Source organism: Diachasmimorpha longicaudata, chromosome 5 (genome assembly GCF_034640455.1).
Source record: "Diachasmimorpha longicaudata isolate KC_UGA_2023 chromosome 5, iyDiaLong2, whole genome shotgun sequence".
NCBI classification, from domain to species: Eukaryota; Metazoa; Arthropoda; class Insecta; order Hymenoptera; family Braconidae; genus Diachasmimorpha; species Diachasmimorpha longicaudata.
The window spans coordinates 3438540-3453852 of record NC_087229.1 but is presented as its reverse complement, the minus strand read 5'-3'; the positions used below and the strand labels follow the sequence as shown (position 1 = coordinate 3453852).

The 15313-nt window shown below is 36.0% G+C and overlaps 2 protein-coding genes across 4 annotated transcripts; both read left to right on the top strand.

Annotated features, from left to right (window-relative positions):
• Window positions 1–5051: 5051 nt before the first annotated feature.
• On the top strand, window positions 5052–13612 carry LOC135162813 (HMG box transcription factor BBX). 3 transcript variants are annotated; one of them, XM_064121691.1, is made up of 7 exons: window positions 5052–5186; window positions 5255–5717; window positions 8301–8501; window positions 8568–9322; window positions 9637–9744; window positions 9802–10106; window positions 10938–13612. In XM_064121691.1, the coding sequence occupies exons 2-7, from the start codon at window positions 5691–5693 to the stop codon at window positions 11009–11011; spliced, it is 1470 nt and encodes a 489-aa protein (XP_063977761.1). In that variant the 5' UTR covers window positions 5052–5186; window positions 5255–5690; the 3' UTR covers window positions 11012–13612. The 3 variants fall into 3 exon arrangements, with proteins under 3 accessions (XP_063977761.1, XP_063977762.1, XP_063977760.1); XM_064121692.1 differs by having other exon boundaries at window positions 5084–5159; XM_064121690.1 differs by lacking the exons at window positions 5052–5186; window positions 5255–5717 and adding an exon at window positions 5927–6150.
• Window positions 13613–13855: 243 nt separating this feature from the next.
• Ype (Yippee) lies at window positions 13856–15160 on the top strand. Its single transcript, XM_064121693.1, has 2 exons — window positions 13856–14272; window positions 14772–15160. Exons 1-2 carry the CDS (start codon window positions 14112–14114, stop codon window positions 14959–14961), a joined length of 351 nt encoding a protein of 116 aa, XP_063977763.1. The 5' UTR covers window positions 13856–14111; the 3' UTR covers window positions 14962–15160.
• Window positions 15161–15313: the final 153 nt, after the last annotated feature.

Here is a 15313-nt window from a genome sequence, read left to right as displayed (position 1 = left end):
GTGTAGATATGATAATAATTGTTAATCATTCTCCGTTACAATAATGTTATTTTGGATTCTCCGCTATTGGAAATGGGTTATAGGAAATAATAATTCTACAAGTAATTTAAACTATTTTATTCTTTATTATTGAACTCAAATAATTATGCTCAGAATTATGCAGAAGAGAATAAGATTGACTTTTGTTCTTTATTTATTTCATGAAAAATCCAACATCCGCATACGGAGAGAAAAATTGTTTAACAATTACGTGTCTGTTCTGTAATCTGCCAGTCAAAACAATATTCAGTAAAAATTAGGGATCACTTTCCCACTATTTCAGTGAACTTTCTGGAAAAAAGTGGAATATTCAGTGAAAAAATTCTCAACTGTTTCGAATTATGGTAAAATTTGATAATTCCCATGTGACAACAAGTGTCCTATGAAAATTACAAAAACTACCCAACTCACTGTGCATTATTTACAGACCTGGACGTCTGGAGTTTTTACAATCAAAAATTTTGAATCGAATTACATGACAAAAGCCAGAAATACCCGAAGAGGACGAACACATTTTTATGGTGGTATCGGAAAATCCAGGGATGATTTTGATAGATAATGGAGAAACACTCCATCAATTTCCACCGACAAGGTGTGTGCCCTTCCGAAACACTTCATGCTTACATAATCAAGGCAACGTCAAGATACTTTAAGACTGGAGACTTTACGTTCAGGAAGAAAAAAACAACGTGAGAATAATAATGATTCGCCTTTTGAGCTCATTATAAATTCCAGGCCCATAAAAATTGGTGTCAGATGATTTACGAAATGAATAAAATTAACGAAAACAATAATCATTATCCTACTTAATCCTAATTAACATGAAAATACAATTCCAAGTTGATATTTTATCCCTAATACCCCATGGCCTGCCTGAATTGCTTGCTAATTTTTCTCCAAGGATTTTTTCCCTGTACGTGCTCCCCATAGAAAACTCATGGCCAATCGTTAACTCAAAATTCCTTGTTTATATCACTTCTCACCCACGTCCTGGTCAATTGGTTCATCATTTTGAACCTTCATAATGGAAGATTGATGTCCTATCTCCTTTGAAATACAATACAGGCCATCATCCATCCATTCCATCGTCTCGAAAAGCTCACTCAAAGCCACCGCGTGTGATGTACCACGATATGGCCTCGATAGGATTCCATCGATCCTACGTGAGCCAAATAAAAGTAAAACCTTTTTTTATTGTACAACGTTATTGTTCGTTTTTCAAATCCCTTCATGCTAGAACTTCATCACCCTCCATTCATGTAATTCTTTTTGTCCCGGGGAATGCTTTTCCTACTAAATCCTTCTCTGTTCCAGCAAGTCTACATATTCAGTAACTACCAACAGGATTAACCCCTTCTGCTCTCAGGGACTTTGCAAGGAGCCAGGTAAAGTCATATACAGGCAGATTCGTTTCTCCGGAAATGTTTGTTCTTCCTCTTTGAATCAATTGTGGGACTATTACAGTCTAATTTAGTAACTAATCTTAGTGCATGAGCACAGCTGATGTTTTCACGACTCCACATGAAGCGAAATATTCAGGACAAATTATCCAGAAATTCTGTAATTTGTCAGCGAGAGTAAAAATCCGGTAAAAAATACGAGGGATTTTAGTTAAACTATTTCTCTGTCTGTGAGAAAAAAAAAAGATTTTTCGAGCTCAGGATTGACATGTGGAAAAAAAAATTTTGTAGAAATTGTCGCATCGAACGTTCGGGACAAATTAACGCACCGTCGAACGCCTTTAAATAGAGAAAAATAAATAAAAAACATATGTAGTCCTTAAAACATATTATCCTTTAGTCCACCTCTCTCATGATCATAACCCCAAAGCCCCGATCTCAAATCCTCGTCGGCGACTCCCCCTTGGGAGACTATACCGCCAAGAATTCACGTTTAACTATCGGAGTTTGCCAAAACTTTGAGTCCACCCAGAATGTACATCTGTCCTGCGAATTCAGACAAGTTGAGTATTATAAATGAATTTATCCCTGTCAACTTGGAGAGTCAATAAATTCAGGAAACTCCAGTGGTACTGCCTGACCCCTGGCTACGAATAACAATTAATTTCTCTCTTACCTTGTACAATTTTTTCTACACTTGCACTTGGATTTTGTTACAGGGAAAAACGAAATACCGGAAACCCACGCGTTTATCGAAGATTGATGACTCACATGCCAAGACTCTCCCCCCAGGGCCTTAATTTGTTTGTGATGCGAAAAAATCGATGGTGATCAAAGAGACGGAAAGAGGGAGAAGTGACTGAAGTCAGGCTGAGAACATCAATGCAAATGATCAAAGCTATGCAAATTGAATGTACCCTCCACAACGAATGATTGACTTTGATATTAGTTGAGAATATACACTGAATAACGAAGTTGATGTATTATATTCTTATAAGTTTTGACTGTAGGCTGAACGCAAAATGTTTCCAGTGGACGATGGTGTTGAGTAGTGGTTATAGTCAATCTTTGGTGATACGTCGTGGCTCCGAGAACTGAAGACTCATTTAAAGCTGACAATTGCTCATAGAACTCCTTTAAAATTGGATTTGAAAATTTTTTAATTTGATTCGATTTGATTTGATATGTGATGTGATGTGAAAATTTGATTTGATTTGATTGTGATTTCCAGTACTCGCACTAGAACTTTGATAAAAAATTTCCCTCGCAAATGTGAAAGATCCTTCAAATGGATATCGCACCTTGAATGTTGGTTCCATAATACCTTTGTGCGCTGATTCAATGATCATTAGATAATTGGGGATGAAAAAAGCAGCCTCTACCCCTCATTTTGTAGTGCTGAATCACCTCCATAATGTGCCACAGGGGAAAACAAATGGCGGAGAAATTTTTTTTTATACAATTTTTTTGACCAACCCAATTTCATCCAACGTTTCCACCCCAAATTGGACATCGTCACCCACCATTTGGGTGATTTTAAGAAATCCTCAGGCACAAAGCTCTGAGGAATTAATGAGAAAAACAAGTCCTCTCCTGGACAGTCCACCTTTCTCTCTCATGTTTACAAACATTGAAATATTTATTTATAACAATTTCAGCTACGAAAATTGAGGTAATTGGGGAACGAATTGAGATGCCAAATGGGATCAAATTTTCGAAGAATTTTGTGTACTTTTCCATAATGTAGGAATTTACCAGAAGGGTAGAGTTACTTAAAATCGAGGTTTCGTGCTGTTGGATGATTTCTGTCAAAGTTGAGCCAAACTCAGGTAACATGAGATCAGCGACAGGCGTAAAATGCAAATCCAAAGGCAAAAATGATGGATTGAGGACGACGTTCATTCATATCATGTCCATCACAATTGTACAGCTCATCTTTCAAATGCAGACAATCCTCTCAAATGTTAAACCAACTCATGCAAACTGGTACCATCAAGAAAAGCTGTTTCCTGGTACATTCTTTCCTGAATTAGAAACTGAGAATGGCGCCCTTAGGATAGGCATTGCTTTGCAATTTCAGTGAGAACATCAACTAGGTAAAACTTGATCTGAGTAATAAAACGAATGCTCATTGAAGGGAATGGAATCTCGTGAAGAACATCTCCAGAGGAGTTCCGACTATAGATCCAATATATCGTTTTATCTTCCCCTAAAGCCACAGTATACCACCGGTATTACATTCTCCATTAAATTTTATGTATCAGCCATAAAAATTCCATTTATACCTTTGGTAATCCAATGAATCTTCGACATATTCACTGCTGATTGACATTTCCATTGGCGAATACAATATAAAACATGAATTATTTTGTAAGGGCCAGTTGGCAGAACCCTGCCAATTTATAAATAAATAAAATTGGCATAAGAACTATTCTGAGAGACACCAGCTTATGACACCTAAAAAAAACATAAAAAGTACATGTTGTGTCAGAATTATTATTATTCGAATTATTTCATTATAACATAATTCATATGTAATATACCATGATATAAATACATCACTTTATATAATAATGTAACTATTAATTTTTAATTATCTTCAATTTTTATTAGACCCAGAAAATTTAAAATGAAAGTAAAAAATATTCAGATGTTGTAACTGCTCTGAACGTGAAGGTGCTGACATACCGGAACATTCAGAGGTGAGCAGAGGGTGTCATATGTGGGAGTTTTTAAATGTGACAGACTTGATTACTAAAGGTAAAAGGTTTTTAGGGCACTTTTATGTGGGTGAGGGAGAATTATATTGGGAGGTCATACGTAGAAAGCTTATAGACATGAGAGAGTCTTTACGTGGAAGTAGTTTTCCATATGAGAGCCTCATGGATATGAAGGTATGTATGGAAGAATTTCGTTATGAAGGACTGGGGGGAAGGGAGGGAGGGGGAGGGGGGGTACATTTATACATAGAATTCATGCATGGGAGGTTCTATGCATGAATGGATTTCATGAAGGGGATTTTTATATCAGGATGGACTTATACGAGACGTCGTATACACGTGAGAGTTCTATTTACGGGACAGGGGGGGGGAAGGGGGTTATATGTGTGATCATTTATGCGAAGCTTTTTACATGGGGGATATACGTTTATTAAGACGGGATTCCAGGTGCATAAGGTGCAATTGTCATTCGTGAAGTTTATGTTTATGTAAAGGTTTCATGCTGCACTAATATATTCTCCATTCGTTTCAACAATTGTGTAAAAAAACGAAACGATTCCTGTTGCTCTATATTGTTGTTTGTGAATTGCTGTGAATTGACTGGTGGAGATTTTTTTAACAAATATTCGAATATTAGATAAAATATCAAATACATAGTTTAAATATATATGTAAGAGATGTATGACCAAAGGTGAATGATTCATCAAGTTGAAGGTGTCCAGCTGCTAGTGGTGCTACCGTACCCATTGAATAAAATTCTCCCGGGTTATGATTTCCCGCGCTCACTAGCACTCACCCGTACGGTGGCTCCCGCTGTCTGAAAACTCCCGAACGATTTTTCCTCGAAGCATTCCGGGCATCGTCAGCCGGCTCATGACCTACCTTATTGACAGCAGTGGTGTCTCGTAGTACCCGCGTAGGATCAAAACATCACGACAGCTCCAGTTGTCCTCCTGTTCCCACTAATCCCAAACAAACAACGCAAGTGCCAATTTCATCAGTATGTGAATTACGATTTGTATTTAAGGTAGCGATTATCGGATGGCTCCCAGTCGTTATTTTTCATTCATAAAAAGCTCAAAAATTTTTATTCAGAATCCGGAGGTAATTGAAGTGTCAAGAAGTCCCATGTCCCCAACAGAACCTCAACAGTGTTGAACGCCATTACGGATAATACACGATAAATTATAAATGTTGGGGATTTCCACTCTTAACAAGAGCCAGGAACGTCATCTGAGTCATTAGGGTCCGAGCTCTCACGTCGTCACATCATCACCAAAAAATAAATAGAAGAAAAACGATTATCAGTTGTAGCTTTCGTTGAGGGGCCCAGTCAGTCTGGCGATGTCAGGTGGAGAATAAAGTCGCCAAAGTGCAGACGACGGGGGACAGACCACAACAAAACGTTTGCATTGAATGCCAAAATAAGAAAAAAAAACAAGTGGAAGAGGAGAGGGAGAAGTCAGTGAGGGATCGCAAGAGCTTTATCTTTATTATGCGCCGTTGAGTGAATTGTCAAGTAAAATCAGAAATGGCTGCCAACGAACAACAGCAGAAGGTGAGTCTCCGCTATTCCAATGATTATTTTGTGGTAATTGCGTGTCAAAGAGGTGCATTCATTCGGTCAAAATATTGGATTAATACTGAGTGAGGTATGTGAATTTATAATTGGGTATAAACAGTGAATCTTTGCGGAGGAATTCGATTAAAGAGTGCGGCGGCTGCGGTGTGACGTCTGTTGTGTATGTGTAGGTATTCAAAACCTGAGAACACGGAACGAATGACATCAACCTTGAGATTGAAATATTTTACGAAAGTCAGTTTAGTGGAGATTTTATCGGGATTTTGATGGATTCGATAAGTTTGAGGGAAATTTATAGAAATATTCAGAACAAATTATCGGTTAATGGAGACGTGTTGCTGGTGCAAGGGGACATTCGATGTTGACAGTATTTACATTCCACAACTCCAGCTGTCACTTTGATCATTCTGTGTGTGAGAGCCCAGTCGATTCTTACCTCGTCATTAATATGCTATTTATTCGTTGTTCTTCGGAAAGATTTGAGGCGTTTCGTGGGCCAAATGGCAAGATTTTTCCAGGAAGTAATTAGAGTGCGGGGAGGAGTGTGAGGAAAAATATGAATATCATACAATCTGTCGCAATAGTCAGTCATCAAGTATTAGAGAAGGTTGTTTTAATGAAGTTTTCGGAACAGCAAATGGTGGAGGGCATTAAATGGTTTTCTTGTTAATTAGGAATATTCGCAAATGTTCCTTGAATTTTTTATCGACAATTTCAAAGCTTCAGAGGAAAATTGAACCAGATCTGATTATTATTCGTGTACATTTGCATGTCTGGACTTCGTTAAGCATGTGTGACCTTTAAATCGGAGGATTATTCGTGTTACTAATTGGAATGTTTTTTTACCAATCTTAGTGATAAACGCAGAACTTTTTCCAGTATTTAAGTATTCAGAGCAATAGACGAATGCGAGACAAAGATGGTCTATTGATTTTAGTATTTTATAAAAACTATCCTTTCAGTTTTTTTTTATTTCATTAGAAATATAATAAAAATTGCACTATCTCTCTCGATTTTTTATAACAACAATAACGCCTGCTAGTGCGATGATTTCTAGAAAATTTTCCTAATTAATATCTTCAATGGTAGAACTAGTTAATTGTCCCAAGGTACAGGGTGGGTCGTCAATTGCGATGTGAGTAGTTAGACAACAATCATGCATTTAATTTTTACGCAATCTTTTTTCTTCAATTATTGACCAACAAATGACCTGTCAAGACCGTTTAAATTGTGAAGCCTCGGTCTGTAGTTGAACAGATTTTTCACATATGAAATTGGTTATCATCGTTCGGACTCTCTTATTCATCGACATCTTTGGCGATAATATTATTAGATAACGAAAGTAGATTTTGGCTGGTGCATTACATCATTCACCCTCGGCTCGTGGTGTACACCTCCCACAAGTGAAAAACCACTTTTATGTACTTATCACGAAACACACTATTTCACGCATAAAATCCATCAGTGACGTAGTTGAGTGATTTATCAATTCGTTATCTCATGGCTGACCGTAAATTATCCTTAAGCATCTATGTATTGGTCCAGTTACTCTGCTACGGAAATAATCTCGTAGACCCATCTGGGAGTGTTTTCCTTCATCTTGACTAATTTTTATTTTTACTTCCAAAGAACAATGGAATTGAAACATGGGGCAGCTTTTGTTTAACTTAACTCAGGGTTACACTATGGTTAAAGATAAGGAAAGTCCACATGTTTAACTGGAGTTAATTTACCAGCAACTAAAAATTCTCTAAATCGATTATTCAATAATTGATATATTTTTTTACACAAAGATTGTCAATACAATTGTGAGCGACAATTGTTATCGACAATAACACTGTGAGAGTAGTATCTGCTTCTGTGATGACTCAGGGCAGATATTGAAGGAGTGAAAAATGATTGAATGAAGAACAAGCGATGTCTCAGGATATTTTTCTTTTGAACTTTTCCAGAGTTTCATTTAATTGCTCCATTTGTTTCTAAATTCTTTCTCCATTCCAAAAGTGTCAATAGATAATAAAGGAAAAGGAGAAAAAAATTGTCGACGACTGTACCTTTGATACAGCTGTCAGTATACGTAGATACGTTGATGATCTTATCCATCTGTCCCGCATTTCTCAGAACTGGGTTGCATTGCCTCGAGTTTTCAACAAATTTTTTGTGTACCTCCGAAATTTTTGGCGATTCCCTGAATGCCGTCATATTTTTAAAAATTCCCAGACTCCGTCGGACGTTCAAAAAATTCGTTGAATTTCTTTAAGTAGAGTATTTATAATATTTATAATCCTTCCCACCTCTCTCCCTTTGGAAATAACAATTCTTTGTAGACACTTTAATAGAAAGAGTCAAATTTTTTCGATCAGCCAATTCGTACCAGTTAATTAGTTCAAACGAGGCCTTTCTCCACAGTGATCAATCTAAAATTAATACAATACATAAAATTTTTAATTTTCTTCTGAATGAAAAACGCGAAAGTTCACTTATCATCCTTCACTACATCGTTGCATCAATTATCGATATTGAATAGATTACTGAATGTTAACATTTTTAATTGCTCAGGAGGACAGGGAGGCCGGCGAGCCAGCTCATCATGCTCGTCGTCCAATGAACGCTTTTTTGATATTTTGCAAACGTCATCGAGCTTGCGTGCGTACGCACTTTCCAAATCTTGAAAATCGTGCAGTCACTAGGGTCCTTGGCGAGTGGTGGGCAACACTCCGCCCCGATCAAAAACAGGCATACATTATTCTAGCTCAACAAGTAAGAATATTCAATTCGTCCCGATAGTTAGCCCTTTCAATTTGCCATTAATTTATCGATTTACAGTATAAAGATGCATTTCTGCATGCAAATCCGGACTTCAAGTGGTATAAATTACCAGCACCACCTCTGAGGACATTGTCAACACGACCAACAAATAAAAAGCAGGAAAGTGGGGGATTTGATCAGACTTCCGAAACAGCAGCCTCACATTTGGAATCATCAAACTCAAAGATTGGTAATAATGTCATTCAACCCGGTAAATTGGCCGATGAATCTCAGCTTGGTGGCCTCAGTTTTCTCTGCACACCTCAAAAAAATCATCACACCAACAATCAGGCCATCATTGATGGAAATACACTTGGAAATTTCTCGGAGGAAAAGTCTTCTGTACCAAAACCGCCGAAAAAACGTTACACTGAGCTACCTATAGACTTGGAACAAAAACGAGACTGCAAAGCTGATCTTTTCAGCGAATGTGAGGTTCCTACCGAGTCCAATAATAACGAAGAGTACCGGTTCAATGAGGAGGTGAATAAAAATGAGAGCACATTCATTGATGGAAGTGAGGTGATTACTGATGAAGCCAGTTATAGAGGAGAGAGGAGCTGTAAGGGAGTTAGGTACCAAAAATTTCTTGCCGAACAACAGAGAACACTTGTGCCCATGACCCAAGGAAAACGAAAGAGGTTTGATGCTAGTGAGAAACTAGGAAACGAACGGAGAAATTCTATATCGTCCAATGTGAGCGAAAAGACTGATTCTTTAAGTAGCGAGGGGGGCAATAGTACACGCAGCGATTCGGAGCATCTTGTTGATAGGTTTGTTATTCTTTTTAATCATTTACATTGAAACGTATTGTTCTTCATTAACGGATCACTCTTATTTATCTGCTATCAGTGATGATAAGGAAAGCGGAAACGTGTGTGAAAAAAACTGATTAGCATCCCTTATTTGATTAAAAAAATAAACCAATAGCTTATTATTTGTTATGAATGATTATTGTTGGTGACATTAACAATGCATGAATGTAAAAAATTCAATAACTCATGAAAATTGGATAAATTAAGTTGAATATCCGGAATATTATCTCATTAAATTTTTATTCATTTCACTCAATGTTTTCCTGGTACAGTGCTGAAGGCCGAGTTGAAGCATCTAAGCCTGAGGATACTGAGACTGAAGGAGCTGAACCCGATCAAGAATATGTACCATGGAATGCCCGAAAACGTTTCAAGGCAGAGTAAGTTTCAACCGATGTCAATTTAAAGCAAAATTACATGATCATTCGTTTTTGCAGGGATTTTAATCTAGAGAAAAAAATTCAAGCATTGCCATCATTGAGTTGGGAGGAATTTCAGGAGAAAAAGAAACAGCAGCGCACTAAAAAAAAGAAATTTCATCAGAAAATGCATGTGAATTCGGCGAAACGTGGCCATACAAGTCAAAAAGATGACCAATTACATCACCTGAATGATTCTCATGAGGAAACGGAGAAGGCCTTGCTGGTTGGCAGCCAGAAACGAAAAGCTAGAAAGCAAAGTATCACTCGCAATGCGTCTGCTACTGTTTCTAAGGATTCGAGTAATAAAGAGGCAGGAAAACGTGAGTATGATCTTTGTGGTCAATTTATTATTGCACTTAAGAACCACCAATAGATATTCCAAGAAAAAGAGAACATTTTATCGTGAGTATACATCTCTCAGAAAAAAAATGGGGGGTGGCTGGCCTCTCATATGGACTCATTTTTTAAATTTTATTTATCGCAGAAATATTGCCTTTGAGGTTTTTTACATTTTTGTTCTCCTCCCGTTCTCTTATCACCTCAAGCGAAGCCAAATGACGTACATAAAGTTAACAGTCGGGATAAATGAAACTTTTGTACAATAAGGCTTTATAGGTTACAAAGCTATCGAATGTTTGCAAATTTTCTTTTATCGCGTATGAACTCGGTCAAAAAGGCTCTCCAACCATTTTTTTAAGTCACCCTTCAAACAATCCAGGAGATTTGTTCATTCCTTGTAAATAACAATTTTCGCAAAAACTATCAAAATTAAAAAATCAATAATTGAATTCAATTTAATCGAAGGAGACTCATAAGGCTTAATAATAACTGCATTTGAGAGAAAACGATTCAATTTTATCGATTCGCTGGTGCACGATCGGATAACATTTTTTTACGCGAATGTATATAAACAAGTTTTTGTTGAAAACCGCACTTTTGGAGTTTTCAGAGCATAACGGTATGTAAACGATTACAAGGCTTCGAGGCCATATCATTCGAGGGCAAAATTGAGAAATGTATACATTGGTAAAAATTTTATTGTCTACGGAAGAAAATGTTTTATTTTTTTTTTCTGGACAAACTGCTGATGACCTACTCAGTATTTAACACACGGAAATCAGTATTATATGATATCTTTTAAATTTGAACAGCTTGGTCACCGGATTTGGAGGCGCTGGCATGCCTCGCTGAAGTTGCTGCCAAGCGGACGAAACTTACCAAGTAAATTTGTATCTTTTTTCTATGAATCACCGATTATCGAGTCTGTTATCAGCAATGAATTCGTAGAACCAATTGCATCAGCATGTTACAGACAAAATATTATTCTTACAGCCATCTTCTATATTTCTACGAAGAGTTTTACTCTCATTTTTTATTTCATAACCGTCAATTTTTATTGGATGTTTAGAAGAAAAGAGAGAGAGAGAGAGAGATTTCATGCTAAGCGCAGGGATCTATTTCTCATCTGATTGTATGTTTGAATGACATTTTCAAGTATACACTTTCTCAATCATTTATTTATTAATATTACGACTTTTATGCGGAAAATATCTTATCAACCTTTGCTGTCTTATGGGGTTTAAGCGCAGGTATCTCGTCTGGAGCATTGAATGGCAAAAATTTCGTGGGGTTTTGGAAAACCAAAATCATTGTTTTATACATTTTTTACTTTAGATGAACTCATTTGTTATTGGTGAATGCTTCCAAGGGACTGATTAATTGTATCGGTGCTTCAAGATTTATTATAAAATATAAACGAAGCGAACAATGAATGTGTTGAGCGACTATGGATAATTTCAGTAGGAAGGTGGTAAAGACCGAGCAAGAGATGAGCCCAAATCGTCTGCAAGAAGAAAAGGTGCAGAGGAACTCAGAAAAATTTATTAAAATGCGGGAATTGGTTCTATGAATTAAAAAAAAATCTGGTCTTTCGTAGCAGTATGATAAGAATTTGGTCGATTGTGTTTGCCAATTCTAGGCAAAAATGTCAAGGTCAGAAGAGCAGGGAAACTCTTAATGGATTAATGCACAAATGGTGATAGTTTGGGGTGCTCTGGGCTTGCTGAATAGGTTAAACGACATTTTCTCAGGTCCTTTCAATATTTTTAAATTTCGAAAAAAGTTACTAAATTATTAATGTGATGTGATCATCTCCTGCTATACACTACCACTTTGCTACTACACATGGGCATTTTAGACTATAAACATGATTGAAAATCCAGCAGAATAATTTAATGAATTTTTATCTTTATTATTCGTAATTCTACGACGTTATTTTCATTAATTTTATTAGTCTACGATGAGTTATCGATATTTTGATACAATAAAGAAAATACTTAGCGAGAGTTTATGGTAAAGATGGTCTCGTGTAAATAGGTAGTAGCAGTATTAAACCAATGTCTTCTTACACTTTATAAATAAAAATCATAATGATAAGGGGAAAAAAATCAAAATGTATTGAGACGGATTGGTATAAAATCAGTAGTGAAGTAAAACGAAATTATGGACTTTACTTTGAAATCAGTTCAGTGAAGAAGAGTTTGCAAATTCGAATATTATTATTGGATGACGAGACATTCACCAAATGCATATTTCTCAGGTGAATCGAGTAATTTCGTTTTGCTTCTTGACAACCGATATATCTGCACACGTATGTACATTGACTCAATGTGACTTATATAGTACGAAAAAAAAGATGTTTAATAGAAATCCACAAATATATTATATAGAGACATATAATACGTTGCATGTAAGTACGATGAATATTAATAAGTTGAGAGAGGAACATATTCGAACCTATATTTATATTATTTATATCGACGTATTTCTCCGAATTTATGATGACCTACTGAGTCTACTGAGAACGAAAATGTTTTTTTTTATGCAAAAGTATTTAATGGTTAATTGACTGGGACGAAAATTTAAAAGATTTGTCTGTGATTTTGGCTGAACGAATTTCTAATCTTTTATATTTTTCTATTGATGAGAAAATTTCTTTTTTTTTTTGTTTACGGTACTGCAAATAAAACAGATTGCTTGGGGATAGAAGATATACCTATGATTGTAGGTAATCAATACATATATGCGGAACTTTCAGGGCCTTAACTTACTTGAGAAAATTTTTATAATCATCCGTATTTCAAATGTGCCTTCAATATAAACAAACGTGCAAAGAACATACAAAATGACCAATTAATACTGTTCTTTCATGTTGATGTTTCAATTTCTCACAATTATCTTTGTGCTTTCTATGAAAATATTTACAGTGGAGGAAACATTATTCTATTTATGTTAACTTGTTTTTATTTTGTTATTGTAAATCGTTATTCTGCCGTATAAGAGGGCCCGGTGCCCATGACCTAATACTGACCAGATATTTACTGATGGATTAATGGAGAAATAAATGAGAATGTAAGTCAAATATATAAATCATTCATGATTGTAATGCACAAGGTAGTGATGACGTGATAAAATGATTTAAGTAATTTTTCATTTTGAGATTATACCGGCTATCACTGAGCTCAGGCAAAATTGTAACTAGACTTTTGATTGGGAGAATTCCCGGAATTGTGAAAAAGCTCGTTCAATATTTTCTTCTAGAAACAAAGATTTATGAAGACAATCGTGAATTTAATAGTTTTTATGTTTTACTCAACTCATTTTAGCACATTACTACCAAAACTATATGTGTAACTGGCTTTAATGTAATTTCCACGAGTTACTTGAGAATATAGACGTATGTATATAGGGAGAAAAACTATGTAACATATTGTATTTAAAGGCGTGATAATACGTAATAAAGATAGCATATTTTGATGTAAATGGAGTTAAGGCTCTTTGTTTTATTCAAATTCTGGAGTGTACGTTACGAAAACCAATCACCTATTCGCTAACTTCATACGAATCACTATCTCCAAGAACAGTTCCGGACTACTAGTGTTCAGTTACCGACTCAACTGATGGACAGATACCCCTGAACTTGCATGTGGCGCCCTCCCTTTTCTGGGGTGAGGTACTGAAATGCTGTTCGCCTTTAATCTACTCCCGAGAACCGAATCTCTACTTTAGTCCATTCTCTTTGGTTCAGGCAGAATCAGATGCTCTGTTCCAGTAATCAAACCACTTCAGACACATGTCAACGAAAAGCAATAACAAAGCGTCACATCTCGGGTGTCATCCCATAAGATAGCATTAAAAATCGGAGATTTCCGGGTGACTATTAACGTTTTCCTGGTCCTTATTATCTGGAAGTGATATATTCTGAAAATATTTACGCCGTTTTGCGTGAGAAACCTTCAGAGGGAAGAAAATAAAGGAGAATTACAATGGGAATTATTTTCCTTGAACACATTGGAGGCACTCGTTTGTTCTCTTGTGCATCTTGCGATACTAATCTGACGAACAGAGGACAGTTAATCAGTACGAGATTCACAGGTGCCACTGGACGTGCTTTTTTGTTTAATAAAGTCGTTAATCTGAACTACAGGTTAGTTAGAGATTGCAATATTTTATTTGATATCAGATATCCTTATTGGAGGAGTTCTAATGATACCAGACACCTTGCAGGGTTCTTCTTCTCGCTAAATTCATTGCAATTGAATCTAACATGCACTATTCCAATAGAGAGATAATAAAATATCGATTTCAATCGATATAACCAAGAGGTTATACTCTTCATTCGTTAATTATGAATCACCTCAGGGGATGGTATCTGAAGATATTTTTTTTTATTTTTCTGAGTACAAAATAATTCATCGGACTTTAATTAACTAGTTCCATGATAAACTGTAGAGTTAACTCTGAGGAGATTCAAACAAAAATGCCTCAAATTATTTTCATGATCATAGAAGACGATGAAAAAAAGTGAAACGTCACAACCTAAATTGGCTGAATATAACATGAGTTTTTGAAAAAAACTAAATACAAAATGATCTGTTTGAAATAGGTTGCCCTAAAACAGAAATTAATATATTCTCTTCTTTCAGTGAAATTCAAGATCGCATAATGTTAACTGGCAGACATATGGTGCGCGATGTCAGCTGCAAAAACTGTGATGCTAAACTCGGTTGGGTCTACGAATATGCTACAGATGAAAACCAACGTTACAAAGAGGGTCGTGTTATTCTGGAACGAGCTCTGGTGACCGAGACGGATGGAATGGGAGAGAATATATAATTTTTGTTGATCAAGAAAATACCAAAAAATGTTTTTTTCATCCATTTTAAGATAAAGATAAATTTATTAACACATTAATAATAATTTCAATCATTCATTATTACGCAATACATGTTGATTAATCATGTGATTTTTGTTTAGCACTATTAACCATGTTTTTTAAGGTTTATGGAAAATAAAGAGTGACGTTTAAGACTGACTATTCAATTTTTTCCTGTCGTGAATTTCCTGTTGAATTTTTCTGTGAAAAACTGGAAAGTCTTAGTTTTAAATCTCCGCGCCACAGATATCATTTGTCGCCCAATGAGAACTTGCTCCATTGTAAACGCGCTCCGCGAATGGACTGCAGTAC

Bases quoted from the DNA above. Each gene is read 5' to 3' on its own strand.
- LOC135162813 (XM_064121690.1), top strand. From the start codon at position 6,100: ATGTTGACAGTATTTACATTCCACAACTCCAGCTGTCACTTTGATCAT. The intron at 6,151-8,300 runs GTGTGTGAGAGC...TTAATTGCTCAG, and splicing joins GCTGTCACTTTGATCATTCT to GAGGACAGGGAGGCCGGCGA. The intron at 9,323-9,636 runs GTTTGTTATTCT...TTCCTGGTACAG, and splicing joins TCGGAGCATCTTGTTGATAG to TGCTGAAGGCCGAGTTGAAG.
- Ype (XM_064121693.1), top strand. From the start codon at position 14,112: ATGGGAATTATTTTCCTTGAACACATTGGAGGCACTCGTTTGTTCTCT. The intron at 14,273-14,771 runs GTTAGTTAGAGA...CTCTTCTTTCAG, and splicing joins GTCGTTAATCTGAACTACAG to TGAAATTCAAGATCGCATAA.